Consider the following 23841-nt stretch of genomic DNA (forward strand, 5'->3'; position numbering starts at 1 on the left):
CTCTCTCCTCCTCCCCATCTTTTCGCTCTCGCTCTCTCTCTCGCTCTCATACTCTCTCTCTCTCGCTCTCTCTCGCGCCCTCTCTCTCTCTCGCGCCCTCTCGCTCTCTCTCCCCCTCCCCCGTCTTTTCTCTCTCTCCCCCCTCTTCTCTCTCTCTCTCTCCCCCCTCTTCTCTCTCTCCTCCCCCCTCTTTTCTCTCTCTCCCCCTCTTTTCTCTCTTCCTCCCCCCTCTTTTCTCTCTCCCCCCTCTTTTCTCTCTCCCCCCCTCTTTTCTCTCTCCCCCCCTCTTTTCTCTCTCCCCCCCTCTTTTCTCTCCTCCCCCCCCTCTTTTCTCTCTCCCCCCCCTCTTTCTCTCTCGCTCTCTCTCTCTCTCTCCTTGTCAATCCATGTTTATTTGTCACACCTGATTATATCTGACCTTTGGCCTTCCCTTCAGTCTTGCACAGTTGTTCCGGCTCCTCTCCTGGACTGAAATGGCTTTCTCTGATTTCACTGCACACTGTAAGCTTCTCATAATGTGTATTAGAAGCTGCAGCATGTCATATAGAACCCGCCTCATTTCCTGGCCAGAGGATGTCCAGTAGGGTTGCACCTACACCAGTCTTTTAAGACTGAGTACCGATACTTTTTCCTCAAGTACTCGCCTATACCAATTACCGATACTTATTTTTGATTTTTTTTTATTATTATTTACAATTTTTTTTAACACTGTACCTTTTTTTTTTTTAACTTTTTTTTTGATCAAGGTTATTGCCATTACAAGGGATGAACAACATGACCGAAACACACAGCACACTTGGGACGGCACAGTCGGCAGACTCCGCAGACTCGGCACAGCACAGTAATAATTTTGCGCACCCACATTACGCCACTGCCGGCGGGCCCCCTCTCGAGGACGGGCCCTCAGACCATGGCCGAACTGACCGAGATAGGCGGTGAGGGGGTTATTTGTTTAGGGTGGGGAGGGGGGGGGTTAATGTTCAGGGTGGAACGGTGGGGTGGGGTTATTGTTTAGGGTGGGGAGGCGGGGACGGAGGTTATGGTTTAGGGTGGGGAGGGGGTTATTGTTTACGGTGCAGAGGTAGGGAAGGTGTTATTGTTTAGGTTGGAGGGGTGTTGAGGGGGTTATTGTTTAGGGTGGAGAGGCGGGGAGGGAGTTATTTAGGGTGGAGAGGCAGGGAGGGGGTTAGTGTTTAAGGTAGGGAGGGGGGTTATTGTTTAGGGTGGAGAGGCGGGGAGGGGGTTATTGTTTAAAATTGGGGAGACGGGGAGGGGGTTATTGTTTAGGGTGGAGAGGTGGGGAGGGGGGTCATTGTTTAGGGGTGGGGAGGGGGGGGTTATTGTTTAGGTTGGAGAGGTGGGGAGGGGGTTATTGTTTGGGGTGGTGAGGCAGGGAGGGGGTTATTGTTTAAGGTAGAGAGGTAGGGAGGGGGGTTATTGTTTAGGGTGGAGAGACGAGGAGGGGGGCTATTGTTTAGATTTTAGAGACGGGGAGGGGGGGTTATTGTTTAGGGGGGAGAGGGTTGGGAGGGATTCATTGTTTAGGGTGGAGAGGCGGGTTGTTGTTTAGGGTGGTGGGGTGGGGTTATTAGGGTGGAGAGGTGGGGTGGTTATTGTTTAGGGTGAAGAGGCGGGGAGGGGGTTATTGTTTAGGATGGAGATGTGGGGGGGGGGGTTATTGTTAGGGTGTAGAGGTAGGGAGGGGGTTATTGTTTAGGGTGGAGAGGTGGGGGGTGGGGCCTATTGTTTGTATATGCAGGAAGGAGGGGAAATGAAGGGAGGGTGGAGGGGAAGGGAGGTATTTCGATATTTGGGAACCCCACAGCTGCCAATCACTGCCCTGCACTACAACATCCAGCAAACCTGCCCGTCCCCCCTCAAAGAAGTTCTGCAGCAGCTGAGACACTTAGGGAAAGTCAGCAGAGGTGGGGGGGGATCATTCACTGCAGATCATTCACCCGGCAGAGGAGCCCGAGAAGGAGAGCACATGGCCCGGAGGACACATTAGACGGAATTAAGGGAGGGGGCTGGGGTGGGGGTGGGGGGCCTGCAAGAGGGGGTGGGTCCACTGCAGGGAAAGAGAAATCCCACTGACCGCTGAAACCTCGTCGGTTGGGATGCGGCGGCCCCGCTCCCTAACAACCGATAATTGCTTGCATTCCTTTGTATACCTGAAGGTATCGGTTTCTAGTATCGGCGCATTTGCACGAGTAGTACCAATACTCGTGCAAATACTTAGTATCGGCACCGATACCAGTATCAGTATCGGTGCAACCCTAACGTCCAGTATCATCTGGGTCAGCTTTACCGTACCCGCCCTATACCTTTTTTTATTCACTGGATTTCAGACTGAGCCGCCTCCGGGGGGAGACATTTCAAATTTTGCCCAGAGTTGATATTTAAAGAGATCTCCCAAGGTTCAAACAAAGTGAGGGTGATATTTCCTGTGCAGAAGCTGATGGAATTACAAGAAGCAGCATGGTGAAATGTGAAGGGGCAATTGAAGTGCGGTGGGGCGGGGGTGGGGGGAGTTGGGTGTCATGAAAGGAGTATTGCTCTGGTCTGCAATGGTCACGAGAGCTCAGTATTGATGGATCCTCTTCTGTTTTATGCAGGTTGCAGGATCTGGAGGTCCAGTATAAGAAGGAGAAAGAGGAGGCTGATCTTACCCTGGAGCAGCAGAGACTGGTAAGATGGGACCCTCTGGACCATTTTTCTTAAAGTGGATGTAAACCCTCACATATGCCCAGTGAAGTGACTGGACTCAGGTGATACACAGAGATTAAACAAATCCTCCTACATAAGTTGTACCCGTTTTATCTGCAGTCGTCTCTTCTCTACAGCCTTTCAAAGTGCAGATCCTACAAAGCTTGTCTGAGCGTCCAGAATACAGGGGGGGGCGCGGAGAGCTGAAATTACACTCTGCAGAGCCCAGTGAGGAGAGCTCTGAGAGCTGATTGGAGGAAAGAAACAAAGCTGAGGCTGTCACCCTCCCCGTCACCATTTTTCTCTTGGTGTCAGTAAAATTTGGCAGAAGTGGCTTATGTTGATGGCAGAGGAAGGAGGCAGCAGACAGAAATGACACTTAGTGCTCTGGATTGAGACAAGTACACGCTATAGAGGAATATGCTTTGCTCATATTTCATGTCTGAGGTTTACAGCCACTTTAACAGTGTTTTGTGGCTCAGATTGCAGCTGAAGTTCTTCTAACCCGTGGGCTGCAGAATAGTTCTGGGGGAATAACTTCACTTGAGTCAGATTTTTGCCTTACTGTCCTTGTACCAGTATTCGAGCCGGAGCATGGTAGCTTCTATCGGGGCTTCACACACTGATGTTCTTGCGTTGCTTTGTGACAAATTCTCTTCAACATGATTTTTTATTTCAAGGATAAGTGTACTGACTGAAACGAATCCACCCTCCACAGATGCGTACTTACCTCCATCCGAGGGTTGTGGTTCCGCTGTTTGTTTACATCCATCATCACTGTCCTGGCTGCACCTTTGCATTGGTTCCCCATAGACTTTCTAAGGGGCTATGTCTTGAGGCTGGAGACCATTCCATAGAAGTCTATGGGGCTGTAATGTGCAGGCGTGGCCTGGACAGGGAAGACTTGCGGCACTGAATGTAAACCAACAACAAAACAGCTATTCGATGGGGGTAAGTATGTATCTGTGGAGGAGGAGAGGTAGGCTAGGTCGGGGTGGGGCAACTTCAGCCAGAACTTTGGAAGAAGTCCATACTTCTGTTGAGTCTTTTCGTTGTCTGCGGCCACGGTATGAAGAAGTATCTTCCATTTCTTTGAAGGACACCAGGAGGATCTTCTGGCCTCAGTCATTCTTTTGCATCCTCGTTTGCCGCAACCATCAACTGTTTCTCCCATTTGCATTGGGAGACCTTCATTACCAGTTCGTGGCCCTTACCTTCAATCTGGTGTCGGCGCCGTAAGTCCATCACTAAGGTGCTAGCTCCAGTGCTGACTCTTTCCGCAGGATCTCTATTGTGGGTTTACAAAAAAACAAACAAAAGAGGGCGTATCAGCTTAGAGGAGTGATGGTGAACCTTGGCACACCAGATGTTTTGGAACTACATTTTCCATGATGCTCAACTACATGGCAGAGTGCTTGAGCACCATGGGAAATGTAGTTCCAAAACATCTGGGGTGCCAAGGTTCGCCATCACTGGCTTAGAGCATAATCCACAAATAAATATACTTACAAACTATGTGAAAATCACAGCGTATCAAAGCAAGCATCAGCCTCCACGTTGCTCAGTCCACTCGGCGCACTCCAGACCTCGCGAGGGCACCACCAGGATCCTAGCTTTGTTGGATGTTTCGAGGGAAGCACCCTCCTTCTCAGGGCCAAGGGCTCTGAGGAAGGGGGGTACTTCCCTCGAAACGCTTAACCTTGGTGAAAACTTGCGGCGCCGATGCCAGACCGAAGGGAAGGGCCACGAATTGGTAACGAAGGTCCTCCACTGCCAACCGGAGAAACCATTGATGGTTGCGGTTGGATTTAGGCCAGAAAGTTCCTCTGGTTTAGACCCCATTCACACCTCAGTGTTTTGTAGGTCGAAGCTCCAAAAAGAGCTGAAGGAGAAAAAAAAAATGTATTCTCTATGGAGTTGGTTCACATCTCCACTACAAGTCACCTGAAGCCAAACACCTGAAGCTCAAGAAAGTTCTCGAGATTCTTTTTGTAGCTTGAATCGGGCAGATTGGTGCCTTTTTGTTCCATAGAAAAGCACACGAAAATGCTTGATTTGAACTCTTTAGTGGTTTTTTTAGCGTTATTCCTGTTTAAATGCATCTCTAAATAATAAAAATAAATTATAACCCTAATAACTCCTAACCCTAATATTGAACCCTAACCTCAATATTAAGCCCTAACCTCAATATTATTATTATATTATTATTTTTATTATAAAGCCCTAACCTCGATATTATTATTATTATTATTATTATTATTATTATTATTTAGGTACTTGTATAGCGCTGTCAATTTAAGCATCCCTTTACATACATTGTACATTCACATCAGTCAATATCAAGCCCTAACCAAATTATTAAACCCTAGTCACTAGCCTAACAAAATAAATAAGTAAATAAATGATTAAATACATTAAACTCTAACCTTTAACCCTTAACCCCTAACCAAAAAAAAAAGAATAATTTAAAAAAAAAAAAAAAAAAAAGGATGAAAATCATAGCAACAAATGATGAAACCGATGATATTTTTCGCCATTGGCTTATATATAAATTAATAATAATAAAATTAATAAAAATACCACAATCTGTAACCCTAATATTAACTCGTAATTCCAATATTAAGCCGTAACCTTAATCCTAACCCTAATATTAAACCTTAACCCCTAACCTAACAAAATAAATAACTAAGAAGTAAATAAAATTAATAAATTAACCCCTAACCTTTCACCCCTTACAAAAAATAAATAAAAGCAGATGGGAAAGCTGAAAAATGCAGCAAAAACTGATGAAACATATGATGATTTTTCTCCATTGGCTATATATATATATATATATATATATATATATATATATATATATATATATATATATATATATATATATATATATATATATATTAAAAATAAACCCCAACTCTTAAACTCAATATTAACCCCTAACCCAAATCCTAAACCCGAATTCCAATATTAATGCCCTGCACACACGGAAAAAGTGCGATCGGATTGTGTTGTCAGAAATTCCGACCGTGTGTAGGCTCCATCTGACTTTTTCCGTCGGAATTTCCGACACACAATGTTTGAGAGCAGGATATAAAATTTTCCGACAACAAAATCCGTTGTCGGAAATTCCGATCGTGTGTACACAAATCCGACGCACAAAGTGCCACGCATGCTCAGAATAAATTAAGAGACGAAAGCTATTGGCTACTGCCCCGTTTATAGTCCCGATGTACGTGTTTTACGTCACCGCGTTCAGAACGTTCGGATTTTCCGACAACTTTGTGCGACCGTGTGTATGCAAGACAAGTTTGTCCCAAAATCCATCTGAAAAAAATCAGATGGATTTTGTTGCCGGAATGTCCGATCGCGTGCACAGGGCATAAGCCTTAAAGCAAAGTTCCAGGCATTTTATTGACCCCCGACTTCCATGATTACTTGCTATTATCTACTTGGCCAATCTTTATTTATTTTTCTTAAGTTCAAATACTTTTTTTTGGAGGTTTTAATCCTTCACTTCCACAGTACCTAGCTGATGCGAGCTACGTCATGTCCGCCCGGCCATTGGCTCCTGGAATATGAGTGTCATCCGTCCCTGGGCATCTCGCTTTGCCACCCTGGAAAAAAAAAAAAAAACACTGGAGCTCCATTTTAACCCTAATCCTAACCTTAACCCCCAACCTTAACCCCTAACCTAACAAAATAAATAACTAAGAAGGAAATAAAAAAAAATAAATAAATTGACCCCTAACCCTTAACCCCCCCCCAAAAAAAATGTAATAAATAAAAGCGGATGAAAACACTAAAAAACATAGCAACAAATTATAAAATAAGATCACTTACCTAGTCTTCCAACAATAAACTGAAAAAAAGTTGCAAAGAAAAAAAAAAAGAGAAAGAAATAAAAATGGAAAAAGGTTTTAGCGAGGAATAGATTTGAAAGAAATACTTGATTTTAGTGATTTGCCTTTTCTATGGAGAATTGCCGGGCTTAGTCTGTCAGGCATATGGACTCTTATCTCAGGACATTTACGATTCATCAACTTGCAATGATTGAGGATAAGATTTGTTTGTTCTCTAGTCCATACGATATCATTGCACGTCAGTAGCTCATGTTTTTTTTTCTTTTTTTTTTTTTTTTTTTTGAGCAGTACGGGGATTCGGACAGTGGCGACGACTCCGACAAGCGTTCCTGCGAGGAGAGCTGGCGCCTCATCTCCTCCCTCCGGGAGAAAGTCCCCCCGGGCAAAGTGCAGAGCATCGTACGCCGCTGCGGGCTCCCAAGCAGCGGCAAGAGACGGGAACCCATCAGGGTGTACCAGATCCCTCAACGCCGGCGTCTGGGCAAAGACCCGCGATTCCTGACCCTGGCGGACCTGAAGATGCAGGCGGTGAAAGAGATCTGCTATGAGGTGGCGCTGAACGACTTCAAGCACAGCAAACAGGAGATCGAGGCCATGGCCATCATCAAGATGAAGGAGCTGTACAGGACGTACGGCCAAAGGGACGTCGGCGATAAGGAGGGCTGGAAAGCCGTGGCCAGGGATGTCTGGGATACCGTCGGGGTGGGAGAGGAGGATTCTGGGAGCAAAGGCGGGGTCCAGGATCTGAAGGCTCACATCGACAAACTGACCGACATCTTGCAGGAGGTGAAAATGCAGAATAATATGAAGGACGAAGAGATCCGGGCTCTGCGGGACCGCATGGTGAAGATGGAGAGGGTCATACCAGTGGCACAGGTGATAGAGAATTTCCGTGTATGTTGGGATTGTTTTATTTTCTCTTTGTACTTCTGTTTCACTTTGTTTCAAGGTACAGATGTATACAATATCTATCTAAAATATTGAAATATTATCCATTGCTATTACACTTTTTTTTTCTTTTTTTTTTTTTTTTAATTTACTTTATTTTTGTGGGGGGTTTTTTTTTTTTTTTTGTTAATTCTTATCTAATTACTAATTATAAAATACATGTAAAAAAGTATAAATATAATAATAATAAAAAAAACTATATAAATAAAAATAATAAAAGTAATTATTTTTTTATATAGTTTTTTTATTATTTTATTTATACTGTTTTACATTTATTTTATTATTAATAATAATATAAATGAAAAATAACAGTATAAGTAGAAATAAAATAATGAAAGTATCTAAAAAAATATTGAAATATTGTCCATTTTGTTTTTGTTTTTTGTTTTTTTTGGTGTTTTTTAATTCTTATATAATTCTTTTTATTTATACTGTTATTTTTTTATTATTATTATTATTTATACGTTTTACATTTATTTTATTAATAATAATATAAATGAAAAATAACAGTATCAATAGAAATAAATGAAAGTATTATTACTTTTAGTATTTTATTTTTATTTATACTGTTCTTTCATTTATATGTATTAATAAGAAAATTAAAATATAACTGTACACAAAAATATAATAAAAGTAATATATAAATGAAAATAACAGTATAAATAAAATAGGAAATATTTTATTTCTATTTTAAGTTATTATTTTGTTTATACTATATTTTTTTTCATTAATTCTTATAATTATTAATATTATTTTAGTTACAGTACAATGTCCGTCAAGTCAAAAGCCGCTGTTACCTTGTTCATTTGGGTCAAGTTTTAAACTGAGCCCCCCCATCCCACTGATTCCCACCTCTTCATGGCACTCCTGCCACTCAATTTCTGTCAAAGCTTACGCAACATACCCAGTACCTCTGTGGAAAATGGGACCTCCTCCCATAATGCACTGCTGTATCCTGATGGCCAATCAGTAGGCTTGGGCACTATCACATGATACCGGGGGTGGTGTCACAGCTTTCTTTTGGCCTCCCACCACTGGGTATTCCTTTGAAAGAGGTCAGTATAAGATGATCTGAGTAGCCACCCGGCTAATTGGAAAAAATGTTTCTAGGAAGACCATCGGCTATATGGCCAAAAGTATGAGGACCCCCAACTTCAGATGATGGAATTTTGGTGTTTCCAGTGAAGGGTACTGGTAATACTAAAACATACAAAGACATCGAAAAAATTGTGGTAACAGTTTTCGGGAGGGCCCTCATCTGTTCCATCATGACTGCGCACAAAGGCAGCTCCATAAAGCTTAACCGGTTTGGTGTGGAGGAACTCAAGTGTCTGGCATCAGAGCCCTGACCTTACGGATACCTTTGGGATGAATTGAAAACCCAATGGAGTTGGGTCGTCTTATCCAACATCAGTCCCTGATCCCACAAATAGGCACACATTCCCACAGACACCCTTCAAAATGTTATGGAAAGCTTTCCCAGGGGAGTGTAGGATGTTTTAGGGGGTCAGCTCCATGGTTAATGGAGGTAATGCCCATGGTTTTTCAATTGGATGTCCATCACACTCATATAGGTGCAATGGTGAGTTGTCCATAAACTGTTGCCCATATAATGTATCATTTACAGTGCATCTGGAAAGTGTTCACAGCGCTTCACTTTTTCCACATTTTGTTATGTTACAGCCTTATTGCAAAATGGATTACATTCATTATTTTCCTTAAATAAAAAATGAAAATAATCCCATGTACATAAGTATTCACGGCCTTTGCCATGACACTCAACTCTGGTGCATCCTGTTTCCATCCTTGAGATGTTTCTACAACTTGATCGGAGTCCACCTGTGGTAAATTCAGTTGATTGGCCATGATTTGGAAAGGCACACACCGGTCTATATAAAGTCCCACAGTTAACAGTTCATGTCAGAGCACAAACCAAGCCATGTAGTCCAAGGAATTGTCTGTAGACCTCAGAGACAGGATTGTATGGAGGCTCAAATCTGGGGAAGGGTACAGAAATATTTTGGCAGCACTGCAGGTCCCAATGAGCACAGTGGCCTCCATCATCCGTAAATGGAAGAAGTTTGGAACCACCAGGACTCTTCCTAGAGTGGGCCGTCCGGCCTAACTTGTCGATCGGGGGAGAAGGGCCTCAGTGAGGGAGGTGTCGAGAACCCGATGGTCACTCTGACAGAGCTCCAGCGTTTCTCTGTGGAGAGATGAGAACCTTCCAGATAAACAACCATCTCTGCAGCACTCCCCCAATCAGGCCTGTATGGTAAAGTGGCCAGACGGAAGGCACTCCCCAGTGAAAGGCACATGACGGCCCACCTGGAGTTTGCCAAAAGGCACCTGAAGGTCTGATGAAACAAAGATTTAACTCTTTGGCCTGAATGGCAAGCATCATGTCTGGAGGAAACCAAGCACTGCTCATCACCTGGCCAATACCATCCCTACAGTGACGCATGGTGGTGGCAACATCATGCTGTGGGGTGGTTTTTCAGCGGCAGGAACTGGGAGACTAGTCAGGATCATGAATGCAACTATGTACAGAGACATCCTTGTTGAAAATATAATCCGGAGAGCTCTGGACCTCAGAGTGGGGCAAAGGTTCATCTTTCAACGGGACCCCAAGCACACAGCCAAGATAACATAGGAGTGGCTATGGGACAACTCTGTGAATGTCCTTGAGTGGCCCAGCCTTGAACCCGATTGAACATCTCTGGAGAGATCTGAAAATGGCTGTGCACCAACGCTCCCCATCCAACCTGATGGAGCTTGAGAGGTCCTGCAAAGGAGAATGGGAGAAACTGCCCAAAAATAGGTGTGCCAAGCTTGTAGCATCATACTCAAAAAGACTTGAGGCTGTAATTGGTGCCAAAGGTGCCTCAACAAAGTATTGAGCAAAGGCTGTGAATACTTATGTGCATGGGATTTTGTTAGTTTTTTATTTTTAATAAATTTGCAAAGATTTCAAATAAACTTCTTTCATGTTGTCATTATGGTGTATTGTGTGTAGAATTTTTAGGAAAATAATGAATTTAATCCATTTTGGAAGAAGGCTGTAACATACCAAAATGTGGAAAAAGCGCTGTAAATACTTTCCGGATGCACTGTATATATGATATGACAGTTCTTCAATATGAGTTGTATGACATCGCCATAACTTTATGTATCCATTTTATAATAATTGTATTTTTATTTACTATTTTGTTTTGTTTTTTGGGGGGTTTTTTTATAATTTTTTTAGTACTTTTACTATAACAGTATAAATAATAAAAGTATAACAATAATAATCCCTGAAAACTTTTCTCTTCAGAGAAGTCTATACTGCCCACATCTAACAACTGTACTTTTCTTTTCTCCATCAGCCCATCCCCAGAGTTATTACCTTTTGTATGGCTTGACCCTCCCTTTTAAATTGTATTCTCTAATGAACAAGGCCCGCTGATTCCTCCATTATTGTTATTGTACCATGCCTTGGAAAAGTACGTATACCCTATGGAATTTTCCACATTTTGTCATGTTGCAACCAAAAACCTAAATGTATTTTATTGGTATTTTATGTGATGGACCAACACAACATGGCACATAATTGTGAAGTGGGAAAAAAAATGATAAATGGTTTTCAAAATGTTTTACAAATAAATATGTGAAAAGTGTGGCATGTATTTATATTCAGCTTCCTTTACTCTGATACCCCTAACTAAAGTCTAGTGCAGGGATATGCAATTAGCGGACCTCCAGCTGTTGCAAAACTACAAGTCCCATCATGCCTCTGCCTCTGGGTGTCATGCTTGTGGTTGTCAGAATCTTGCTATGCCTCATGGGACTTGTAGTTCTGCAACAGCTGGAGGTCCGCTAATTGCATATCCCTGGTCTAGTGGAACCAATTGTCTTCAGAAGTCACCTACTTTGGTAAATAGAATCCACCTGTGTGTAATTTAATCTCAGCATAAATACAGCTGTTCTGTGAACCCTTCAGAGGTTTGTTAGAGAACCTTAGTAAACAAACCGCATCATGAAGGCCAAGGAACATACCAGACAGGTCAGTGATACAGTTGTAGAGAAGTTTAAAGCAGGGTTAGGTTATAAAAAAATATCCCAAGCTTTGAACATCTCACAGAGCTCTGTTCAATCCATCATCGGAAAATGGAAAGAGTGTGGTCCAACTGCAAGCCTACCAAGACATGGCCGTCCACCTAAACTGACAGGCTGGGCAAGGAGACCATTCATCAGAGAAGAAGACAAGAGGCCCATGGTAACTTTGGAGGAGCTGCAGAGATCCACAGCTCAGGTGGGAGAATCTGTCCACAGGACAACTATTAGTCGTGTTCTCCACAAATCTGACCTTTATGGAAGAGTGACAAGAAGAAAGCCATTGGTGAAAGAAAGCCATAAGAAGTCCTGTTTGCAGTTTGCAAGAAGCCATGTGGAGGACACAGCAAACATGTGGAAGAAGGTGCTCTGGTCAGATGAGACCAAAATTGAACTTTTTTTGCCTAAAAGCAAAACGCTATGTGTGGTGGAAAACTAACACTGCAAATTGCCCTGAACACACCATCCCCACCGTGAAACATGGTGGTGGCAGCATCATGTTGTGGGCATACTTGTCTTCAGCAGGGACAGGGAAGCTGGTCAGAGTTGATGGGAAGATAGATGGAGCCAAATACAGGGCAATCTTAAAAGAAAACCTGTTATGCCGTGTACACATGGGTGGACTTTTTTTCGAACGGACTGGTCTGACGGGACGAATCCCTCGGACAATCCGACCGTGTGTGGGCTTAATTGGACCTGCAGCGGACTTTTTCGGTCAGAAATCAGACGGACTTTAGATTTGGAACATGTTTCAAATCTTTCCGATGGACTCGAGTCCGGTCGAAAAATCTGTTTGTCTGTATGCTAGGCCGACGAACGAAAACCGACGCTAGGGCAGTTATTGGCTATCAACTTCCTTATTTTAGTCCGGTCGTGCGTCATCACGTACGAATCTGTCGGACTTTGGTGTGATCGTGTGTGGGCAAGTCCGTTCGTTCGAAAGTCCATCAAAAGTCTGTCGGAAGGAACGGCCGGACCTTTGATGCTGAAAAGTCCACCCGTTTGTACACGGCATTAGAGTCTGCAAAAGACTTGAGACTGGGGCGGAGGTTCATCTTCCAGCAGGACAACGACCCGAAACATACAGCCAGAGCTACAATGGAATGGTTTAGATCAAAGCATATTCATGTGTTAGAATGGCCCAGTCACAGTCCAGACCTAAACCCAATTGAGAATCTGTGACAAGACTTGAAAATTGCTGTTCACAGACGCTCTCCATCCAATCTGACAGAGCTTGAGATATTTTACAAAGAAGAATGGGCAAAAATGTCCCTCTCTAGATGTGAAAAGCTGGTAGAGACATCCCCAAAAAGACTTGCAGCTGTAATTAGTGAAAGATGGTTCTACAAAGTATTGACTCAGGGGGGCACCATACAAATGTACCCCCCACACTTTTCACATATTTATTTGTAAAAAATGTTGAAAAAACCATTTATCATTTTCCTTCCACTTCACAATTATGTGCCACTTTGTGTTGGTCTATCACATAAAATCCCAATAAAATACATTTACGTTTTTGGTTGTAACATCACAAAATGTGGAAAATTTCAAGGGGTGTGAATACTTTTTCAAGGCACTGTAACTGTACTGTTTGCTCTAATGTTGTAAAGCACTGCGCAAACAGTTGGCACTATATAAATCCTGTATTATAATAATAAAATAAATGAAACATAACAGTATAAATAAAAATATAATATAATAAAATCAATGAAATATAACAGTGTAAATAAAAATAAAATTGTTAATCTTATTATTATTTTAATTTATCTTATTCTTTATACTGTTATTTTTCATTTTTTATTATTGTTGTATTACTTTTATTATTTTATTTTTATTTATACTGTTATATTTCATTCATTTTATTATTATTTTTATTGATACTGTTATGTTTCATTGATTTTATTAAAGTTTTTTTTTTTTTTGTATTATATTTTTATTTATACTGTTTTATGTTTCAATTTATGATGTGTATATAGGTGATTGGACTATTTCCAGAAAACAGAGACAGGACTCCCGATCCCTATAGTAAATGTGAAAATATATATATATATAGAGGGATACATCACCTCCCTTCAAAATCCCACCAGCCTTTTGGAGTGAGCTTTGTCTCCCTCTGTATATATTTTTTATTTTTCAATTTAAAAACAGTATGAATAAAAATAAAATAGTTAATCTTATTAATTTATTTGATTATTATATTTTTATACTGTTATTTTTTATTATTATATTACTTTTATTATTTTATTTTTATGTGTACTCTTTTTACATTTTGTGGTAGTAGTAGTAATTTATTATTAATATAATTTGTTATATTATCCAGATATCTCTAACATATAAATGGTACATAACAAAAGCTAATCAGTAGGACTTCTCCATAACGTTTGTGTGTGAGTTGTCCTCTGTACATGGCGTACGTATGAACTCATCCTCTGCTGTTCTGTCTTCAGGATGATCCGGGAGAAGAGTACTTAGAAGACCAGCCTTTCTGGTGCTCCAGCGAATCTACCGAGAGTCTTCAGAATTCCCCCAGCAACTCCCCCAAGGCCGTCCGTGTTACAAACCTTATGGAAGATGATCCAACCTTCAAGCGGGGGAGGATGAGGTGGCTGAAGCAGGAGCAAAGCCGCTTCCAAAACCTGCAGCAGCAGCAGATCACACGGGCCCTCCGCCGCCCACCCGGCACAGGAAAATTTATCCCACCCCTGGACTGCAAACTTCGCTTTCCCTTTAAGAGCAACCCTCAGCACCGCTTCTCCTGGGCACCAGGCACGACCTACGTGGTGGAAGATCTAAACAGCCCCTGGTCAGGAGAGAAACGAGGCGGGGAAGGTGAGGAAGAGAGGCGTAACGAGCGTCCGCAGAGGCGCCAAGAAGACGGCGACCATCAGAGACAGAGACGAAACTCCCTGGACGGAGGGTCCAACAGAGGAAGGAGGCCCAACTATCCCAACAATCGCCAGAGCGGCGACAATGGTCAACAGTTCACGAGGAGACCGCAGAGCAGGGAGGGCGATGGAGGGGGGCAGCAAAAACGCCACCCCCCATCGCCGCAGGAGCGCCCTTACAAGTACCACCCTTACACCGCCCCACCCAGGATGCGACGCCAGAACTCCGCCCCCAATTTATGTGACATGGAAAGCCCGGTCTGAGTTAAAAAAAAAAAAAAGGGTCATGAGATGGTCGCAGTGAACCTGCTTCGTGGAGTTGAACGGAGGACACGGTAGAAAAGAACAAGTTATGTCGGGAACGGAAGAGAAGGTTGAGAAGAGAAAGACGAACGGAAGTTTTTTTATTTTTTTATTTTGAATCTTGCGCACATCGGATTAGGAAGGTCAGAGGATGAAGGCTCGAAGTTTTATTCTGAACTTTTTGAAGTGTTGGTTTTAAGTTTTAAGTTTTTTTTTTTTATTCTTTTATGTGGAATTTTTTTTTGTTTGTGACTGAGAGGGCGGATGTCTTTGATTGGCCTGCAGCAGCTGCTAAGTAAGGAACACAACACTACGAGGGGGGCTGTTGGCACTATAAGATTGCCATGGCTCATTGGGGGGGGATACAGTGCCGGGCAGTGAAAAGACCCCACTGGTCCCTGAAGCCATACTTGTTACCCCCGCCAAGCCAGGGTCTACCCCCCCGCTCCAACGCCGTAATATACTGTAACAAGAGACTGTTAGAACTCATTCTGCACTGAGCGAAGATTAATGATTCTCCATGTGGGTGTGTATATCCATCTATCATTGTGTGTGTGTATATATGTGTATTTATAAATACAAAGAGCTTCAGGCAAGTATCTACGCTTATAGTTTGAATTGCCCATGGGATGCCTGGCTGTGTTTTCTGGCAGGGGTTTATCCATCAGCCCCCCCCAAGGCTGAAATTAAGGTGTCTCTAACTCAATTGGGCTCCTTTTTTTTAATTTCACTTCAAAGGATATGTGCACTCATCCTTTAAGCCATTTTCTGCATATGTTCCAATGCACGCTTTAGGCCTGTCACAGGACTTCTCCAAAACATAAAATTCCCCACATAGTGTAAGATCGTAAAAATGTATTCCACACTTCATAAAATTGCACTTACGTCAATGATATTTTAAAATCGCCTTGAATTGTATGCGTTGGCCGGCACACATACAAAAAAAAACCCCATCTTTCCGAGACTCGAAGGTATCGGTGACGTCAGTGCGCCACTCCGCCCTGCCCGTTTCGTCATATATACGTTGACGTCATCCAGGGGCACAGGCGGCGCGCTAAATCACCGCTTACTATACACTGCAAGTTAGCCAAGCCTCGATCTGAGCCTTGGCCAGCCTTATCAGACAATTGAGTAGAACAAAGCTAAAACGAAACCTCGCTTTGATTTCCAAACACGGGAGGTCGGTATTAAATGCAAAGCCCGAATAATTGCAAAAATCCTATTATTGCGCAGATACCTTCCAAAAGGGTATATAATCCCAACAGGACACATTCTTCACTCTGGCAGGAACTACAACGTCCCTCCATCCTAATATAAGAGAAACAAAATGTTACCCCAGCTCCACTGCCAATATGAAAGTCCACGAGCTGTGATCCGGTCCTTTAGCCAGGACGTTCAGGCCCCAAATACAATACTTGAATCAAAAAGGGCTGGCAACTCGGATGCTCTTGAATAAAATCTCTTCAGTGGTTACATGGGTACACGGGTACAGGCTATATGCTGACGCGTTTCAGCTAAGAAGCCTTCATCAAAGCCTTAGTTTGCTTTGAAGGCTTCTTAGCTGAAATGCGTCAAGGTATAGCCTGTACCCGTGTACCCAATAAAGGACTTTTATTCAATAGCATCTGAGTTTCCAGCTCTATCCTAATATACTTTTAATTCAATTAATTTAAAAGAAGATTTTTGAAGGGGTCACCATCCCCAAAATCTAGGAAGGGATATTTCTATTCAAATAAAGATCCCTAACAACCACATCTCGGCTATACTTTCAGTAGGTACCTAGTCCTAAGGGATAATAAGTACCTGATTTACCCGTATCCATATTAAGCCCATTAATTAGTCCCCCTGCCCATTAGGCCAATGACCTCCTACAGGAAGCAACATAAATCAGTCACTGGGGGTCACAAAAAAAAATATATAAATGTTGGCAGTTGCAATTTTTTTTATGCCCCACATTATTAACTCAACTGTTAATCAAATCAAATATTTTCAGTAAAGATATAGAAAGGTTCATTTTAGTGCACACAATTACCCAAGTTTTGGTAAAATATAAAAAATGAAGTCGATTAAATAGATACCAAACATGTCAAGCCCTAAAATATCGCTTGCTCGTGAAATGGCTACAAACTTCTGTACACAAAATTGTCCATAAGCGATGCTTTAGAAGTCTTTTTACAGCTCATCAGTTTACAGTTAACTGTGAGTGACGGCCCTAGAGTTATTGCTCCCACTTTGGCGTGCGCGGCGATATGGAATATGTGTAGTGCAATTGCCGATTTTGTACGTAGGTGCACCCGACGCTTGCCTGTGCTCTTGACAGGTCCTCTTTGAGACCACCCGTAATGTCACCTCTGCCCTCTACTACGGCTAATAAAGCACAGATCATGCTTTAACTGGCTGCTTCCTTGGCCACAGTAGCTGGGGAATGGCAGCTCTGAACCCAGAAGTGACTAAATTCTAGTTGCTTCACAAGAGGAAAGATCAGTAAATAGATCTCCCTTCGCTGTAGGTGCTGACGCCTGCCGTAGCCGTCTTGGGCCGCAGGTGAGACAGCAGAGCATAGTGGGGGGTATCCTTTTGTTGGTTGTGGAGGTTATCAGGAGGCTTCATGGCCTACAGTGCTACAGCTCCTTAGAAAGCCCCTCTATTAATCATGCATAATAGGGGCGAAACCGGTAAGGCCGGCAGTCACTGTGCCCACTCTTTCCCTGGCCATTGGTCGCTTAACTTCCTCTGTGTAGCACATAGGGAAGTGATGGGCAACATTATTCAGTCGCTGTGGTTGGGAGGACCTGGGCATCTCAGACTCCTGGTCTGTCTTGCCCATTAACCTCTTCCCGCCCGTGCTATAGCTAAAAGATGACTATAGTGCGGGCTTCCAGTTCAGTGAAGGGCGTCCATGGATGTCCTCCCAGAACCCCGCCTCCTGCGTGCCCCCTGGGGTGCGCATCCAGCATGCTCTGTGACCGCTGTGTCCTTGGGACACAGCTAAGCACAGATCATGGTAAAGGGCCAATCACAGCGGCCCTTTTACCATTTGATCGGCTGTGTCCAATCGCAACTGATCACATGTAAACAGACTTGCCGGTTATCGGCAGTCCTTTCCTCACAAGCTGTGTCTCTGTGAGGAAAGGAGAGCCGTTAACTGGCAAGCCTGTCAGCACATTTTTTAGACTGATTATCAGTGCAGCCTCGTCAGCGCACATTAGTGCAGCCTCGTCAGCGCACATTAGTGCAGCCTCATCAGTGCAGCCTCGTCAGCGCACATTAGTGCAGCCTCATCAGCGAACATCAGTGCAGCCTCATCAGTGCAGCCTCGTCAGCGCACATTAGTGCAGCCTCGTCAGCGCACATTAGTGCAGCCTCATCAGTGCAGCCTCGTCAGCGCACATTAGAGCACCCTCATCGGTGTACGTTAATGCAGCCTCTTCAGCGCACATTAGTGCACCCACATCAGTGCAGCCTCAACAGCGTACGTTAGTGCAGCCTCATCAGCGTACGTTAGTGCAGCCTCATCAGCGCGCATCAGTGCAGCCTCGTCAGCGCACATTAGTGCAGCCTTGTCAGCGCACATTAGTTCAGCCTCATCAGTGCAGCCTCGTCAGCGCACATTAGTGCAGCCTCGTCAGCGCAGCCTCGTCAGCGCACATTAGTGCAGCCTCGTCAGCGCACATTAGTGCAGCCTCATCAGTGCAGCCTCGTCAGCGCACATTAGAGCACCCTCATCGGTGTACGTTAGTGCAGCCTCATCAGTGCACATTAGAGCACCCTCATCGGTGTACGTTAATGCAGCCTCGTCAGCGCACATTAGTGCACCCTCATCGGTGTACGTTAATGCAGCCTCGTCAGCGCACATTAGAGCACCCTCATCGGTGTACGTTAATGCAGCCTCGTCAGCGCACATTAGTGCACCCTCATCGGTGTACGTTAGTGCAGCCTCATAAGCACACAATAGTGCAGCCTCGTCAGGGCAGCCTTGTAAGCGCACATTAGTGCAGCCTCATCAGTGCAGCCTCGTCAGCTTACCCTAGTGCAGCTTTGTCAGCACAGCCTTGCAAGCGTACATTAGTGCAGTCTCATCAGCGCATATTAGTGCAGCCTCGTCAGTGCAGCCTTGTAAGCACACATTAGTGCAGCCTCATCAGTGCAGCCTCGTAAGCGCACATCAGTGCACATTAGTGCAGCCTCATCAGTGTATGTTAGTGCACACTAGTGCAGCCTCATCAGCGCAGCCTCGTAAGCGCACTTTAGTGCAGCCTCATCAGCGCTCATTAGTGCAGTCTCATCAGTGCACATTAGTGCAGTCTCATCAGCACATATCAGTGCAGTGTCATCAGCGTACTTCATGCAGTCTCATCAGCGCACATCAGTGAAGAGAAAAAAAAATATTTATTTGCAAAATGTTATAGTGGATCTGATCTGTTCCACCCATCGTGACATAACATTGCTGTGAATGGCTCACTTGGGATCTGCCTGCCCACATTCATGCCCATTGACAGCTACAATTCCCATTGCTTTGTGTCAATTGCGTTGGTACCAGTGGCACCGCCCAGTGTTAGGTAGTGACATTAGCTCTTCCTTGATACCTCTTCTAGGCACCTGGGCATAGCTTTGCTTTCTCTTTGCAAGCAATGATGTCACAGACTTACAAAAGTGATGTACTGAGGAACTGCACAAAGCAAAATGAATGTCAGTCGGTGGGGGGGGGGGGTATAGAGAGTCCAAGGGTGAAGTGTGACCCCATCATTTGATTTGGTATAGTTCTGACACTTGGTTAGAACTATTATAACGAGCACAGTGCAGCGCTAAAAAAAAAAAATCTTATCTCTGTCTCAGAATGCAAGGGCATTCATCTAAAACACCTTCCAGGCAAAAATTATTAAATTTATAAAAACACAAAGGAGGAAGAAAAGGCCACCATAAAAGTCTAAAAGTCCTTATAGTATGCGAAGTTGAAAGTGCTCAGAAAATTAGGCATAGAAGAGGGAGACCCATCACCCTCAGCTGATCACACTGCCTCTTACCAAAACAATTTGACCCTCCCTAAGGAATGGTCAAATAACTGAGTTTAGATACTCCTATGGTAAGAGGATCCTTCGGTATAGATGGCATGCCAGCTTCCTTCCACAGCAGCACACTCTCAAGATCTTCAGTCCGATTCGATATGAAGATCAGGAAGTACCCCAGATCATCAAAAAGAGCAAAGGGAGCATCTTCTAGTGTAGCAAATTTATTACTACCATTATTAACCACTTCAGCCCCAGAAGGATTTGCCCCCTTAATGACCAGGCCGTGTTTTGCTATACGGCACTGCGTTACTTTAACTGACAATTGCGCGGCCGTGCGACGTTGTACCCAAATAAAATTGACGTCCTTTTTTCCCCACAAATAGAGCTTTCTTTTGGTGGTATTTGATCACCTCTGCATTTTTTGGTTTATTTTTTTGCTCTATAAACAAAAAAATACAATTTTGAAAAATTTTCTGCTATAAAACATTCCCAATAAATTTTTTTTAAAAATATAATTTCTTCATCAATTTAGGCCAATTTGTATTCTGTTACATATTTTTGTTAAAAAAAAAAAACCCAATAAGCGTATATTGATTGGTTTGCGCAAAAGTTATAGCGTCTGCAAAATGGGGGATAGTTTTATGGCATTTTATTATTATTATTTTAATTTTATTTTTTTACTAGTAATGGCGGTGATCTGTGAATTTTAGCGGGACTGCGACATTGTGGCAGACAGTTCGGACACCTAACTGACATTTTTGGCACTTTTTTTGGGAACCAGTGATAATAGTGCTAAAAATATGCATTGACAGTGTACTAATGGCACTGGCAGGGAAGGGGTTAACATCAGGGGCGATCAAAGGGGGTTAAATGTGTTCCCTGGGTGTGTTTACTAACTGTATGGTGGATGGGCTGCCTGGGACAACACACAGATCTGTCTTCCTGCATAGCAGAAAGACAGGATCTCTATCATCCCCTGTCAGAACGGAGATCTGCCTTGTTAACTTTGGCAGATCCCCGTTCTGTCTCTGTGGGGAACGATCGCGGGTGGCCGGTGGACATCGAATCCGCCAGACACGCTGATTGGCTCCCCCACTGGCCAATCGGTGCGCACGAGCGCCCACAGAAAGCCGCGTACGAGCCCGACGTACACCTACGGCCATTCGCGCAGCCTTGTGCTTGCCGACCGTAAGAAAGTAAAATGCATAAGAAAGTAAAACACTCATATACGCAAAGATAAAAAGGGCATAATATCAATACCCTTGACGTTTCCAACCAACAAAATGGCCGATGCGTGATGACGTCAAGCCTTGACTCCACCCTACGCGTTTCGTCATGAATGACATCAGGAGCCTTGGCTGGAACTGGTAGTTCGGGTCCAGTGGTCACCATCACAGGTCAAGACTTCTGGTAATCAACCAAACAGCAGCCAAAAAGAGCTATTGTGTGGGGACAGCTTTAACCTGCAAAACTTTATTATTATTATTTTTTTATTCTTTAATTAAAACCCCATCATCCCATGAGCAATGACTGAAATTTCAAACCAGGCTGGAGGAAGTGATAAAAGTGAGAGACAAGGCAATAGAGCAGGGGGATGTGATGTACAATTCTCTCCGCTTTAGTTCTGATACTGGGACTGGGGTGGGAGTGATGCTTTAACAGTCTAGAGGGTTCAGGTATGTGTTGGAAGGTGATGGTAGGGTAAGAAAATAGTCGCACACTATAAGATAGAGAGGCCATGTAGGGAAAAGAGCCAAAGATAGGTGTGGTATAGGTATGCCTAGGGATGTAGGAAGGAAAAAGAACGTTTCTGAATCGATCGTACTGTACAGATATATGTATATACACACACAGGTATATGTAGTCCAGTGGTATATATATATCACACACACGGATGTATATGTACATGTGATTCTGGCATGAGAAAATATTTGTTGCACTGTCACAATGATGATGAAGTTTAAATGACTCGCCAGCTCTTTACTGCCCCCCTGCTGGCGGCTTGTGCTTGGCGCACTCTGATTTTTACATATTTTTTTTTTTTTGGGCCTACACTGCCATGATATAATGAATTGATATTATCTCCGACACTAATTTTAGCTAGCAGCCATGATATCTATTACTGTAACTATGAAGAGTACAAATTCACCCTGTGGCCCTTAGGGGGCTCTCTCACGCCAGCGCCTCGCCATCTGTATTGGTGGGCACAAAAGTAATGAAACTTTTTAAATTTTAGCTTTTGAAGTTTGCTCCAATGAGCAGCGATCCCAGAATCCTTTTGCTTTATTACCGTTGGCATTATGTGGCACATCGTAGATTTGCACTGTCTGACGTGAGTTACTTGTGTATAACCTATTTATCTTTTGTGTTCTCCTCGGGGGTGGGGTTTGGGCTCCTGTTTTTAGTTGCCATTGGTCAGTACAAAATTAGGAGGTTTCTGACCCTCCCCGGACCTGTTTGAATATGTTACTGATACACTACAATACGGAAAGGGGATTTCAGAGTTGTGCATACGGATAGGAAGGCAGTGTGTGCCCTGCTGTATATTGTGTTCTGAGTGCAATGATCAGCCAAGACTGTCTTCCTGAACTGTAATAAATCACCCATTGCTGAGCTGTGTGCTGGTCTCTTTTTCTTGAAATTAGTCTGTCCTCCTCCTGCAGGGTGACACATATAGAAGGAGATAGGAGTCTGTTCTCCTCCTGCAGGGTGACACATATAGAAGGAGATAGGAGTCTGTTCTCCTCCTGCAGGGTGACACATATAGAAGGAGATAGGAGTCTGTCCTCCTCCTGCAGGGTGACACATATAGAAGGAGATAGGAGTCTGTTCTCCTCCTGCAGGGTGACACATATAGAAGGGGATAGGAGTCTGTTCTCCTCCTGCAGGGTGCCAGATATAGAAGGAGATATGAGTCTGTACTACTCCTGCAGGGTGACACATATAGAAGGGGATAGGAGTCTGTTCTCCTCCTGCAGGGTGACACATATAGAAGGAGATATGAGTCTGTCCTCCTCCTGCAGGGTGACACAGGGAGGGGGGAGGGCTAGAAGTTTCTTCCTCCACCTGTGGGGCGACACAGACAGAAGGGGTTAATGCGTCTGTTGTCCTCCTGTGGGGTGACACAGAAGGGGGCTATAAATCTGTCCTTCCTTTCTGTAGGGTAAGTAGATATTCGCCAGCACACTAAGGATCATCACGTGCCTGATGAAGGGGTCCTGCGTGGCTCCGAAACGTTGCACTACACCAATTTGTGATGTGATTTTTCTTGAATAAAAACCATTTGGACGAAATTGATGATCCTTGGTGTGCTGGTGAATATCTACTTATCGCACAGGTTCCAGTATCCAGCTGGCGGTCACTACAGCACCCGTGTGCCATGGGAATATGGACGGTGTCCTCCTGTAGGGTGACACAGACAAGTGGAAAAGGAGAACGTTGTGAAGGATTAGGAATCCTCTGTAGACTGGTCCTCCCAGGAGGAATCTCAGGGCCTGGGGCTGTTAACACAAAAGACCACAGTGGGCTTCCTGGCAAACGTGGGGCACACTTGGAATTCCGATACAAAGAGAGAAGAGTCCTATAAGCCGCACATCACTACCAAACCCTGTGTATGGAAAGTGAAAATGGTCTCAGCTCGGGCTCCATCTAGGCCATCCCCATGATTAAGCCCTGTGGGCAGGGCAAAACACGTTGGGGATGGCCCGTATGGAGACCCAGGCTAGGGTTGTTTTCACATTCCATATACAGGTTTTTGTAATGATGTGCGGCTTATAGGACTCTTCTCTCTTTGTATCGGTATCTACAAAGCTGGGAAGAGCTCTGTCCTTGCCTGCACTCCCAGAGCTTGATAATAGAAGGGAACTCGTTGGAGCCTCAAAAAGCACCCGTAATTGGTGCACACTTGAATATGCCACTTTGCGAATACTTTTTTCCCAAAAGTCTTGGCAGCACCCAAATCATCTAAAAATCCTTTCCGATGCATCCTCATTTGCAGGAAGTGATGTATGCCAATTGGCTCACCTGGAGAAGGTA

General features: G+C 43.8%; 1 protein-coding gene across 1 annotated transcript in view; it reads left to right on the plus strand.

Annotated features, from left to right (window-relative positions):
- Positions 1-22419, plus strand: part of KIF1C (kinesin family member 1C) — a gene marked incomplete in the record, with an annotated part of 77711 nt that extends 55292 nt beyond the window's left edge. Inside the window, 4 exon segments of the mRNA XM_073623059.1 lie at positions 747-935; positions 2616-2688; positions 6855-7460; positions 14057-22419. Coding sequence (XP_073479160.1) covers positions 747-935; positions 2616-2688; positions 6855-7460; positions 14057-14758 — 1570 coding nt within the window.
- Positions 22420-23841: the final 1422 nt, after the last annotated feature.

The sequence above is a fragment of the Aquarana catesbeiana genome, linkage group LG03, assembly GCF_042186555.1.
Source record: "Aquarana catesbeiana isolate 2022-GZ linkage group LG03, ASM4218655v1, whole genome shotgun sequence".
Taxonomy (NCBI): Eukaryota; Metazoa; Chordata; class Amphibia; order Anura; family Ranidae; genus Aquarana; species Aquarana catesbeiana.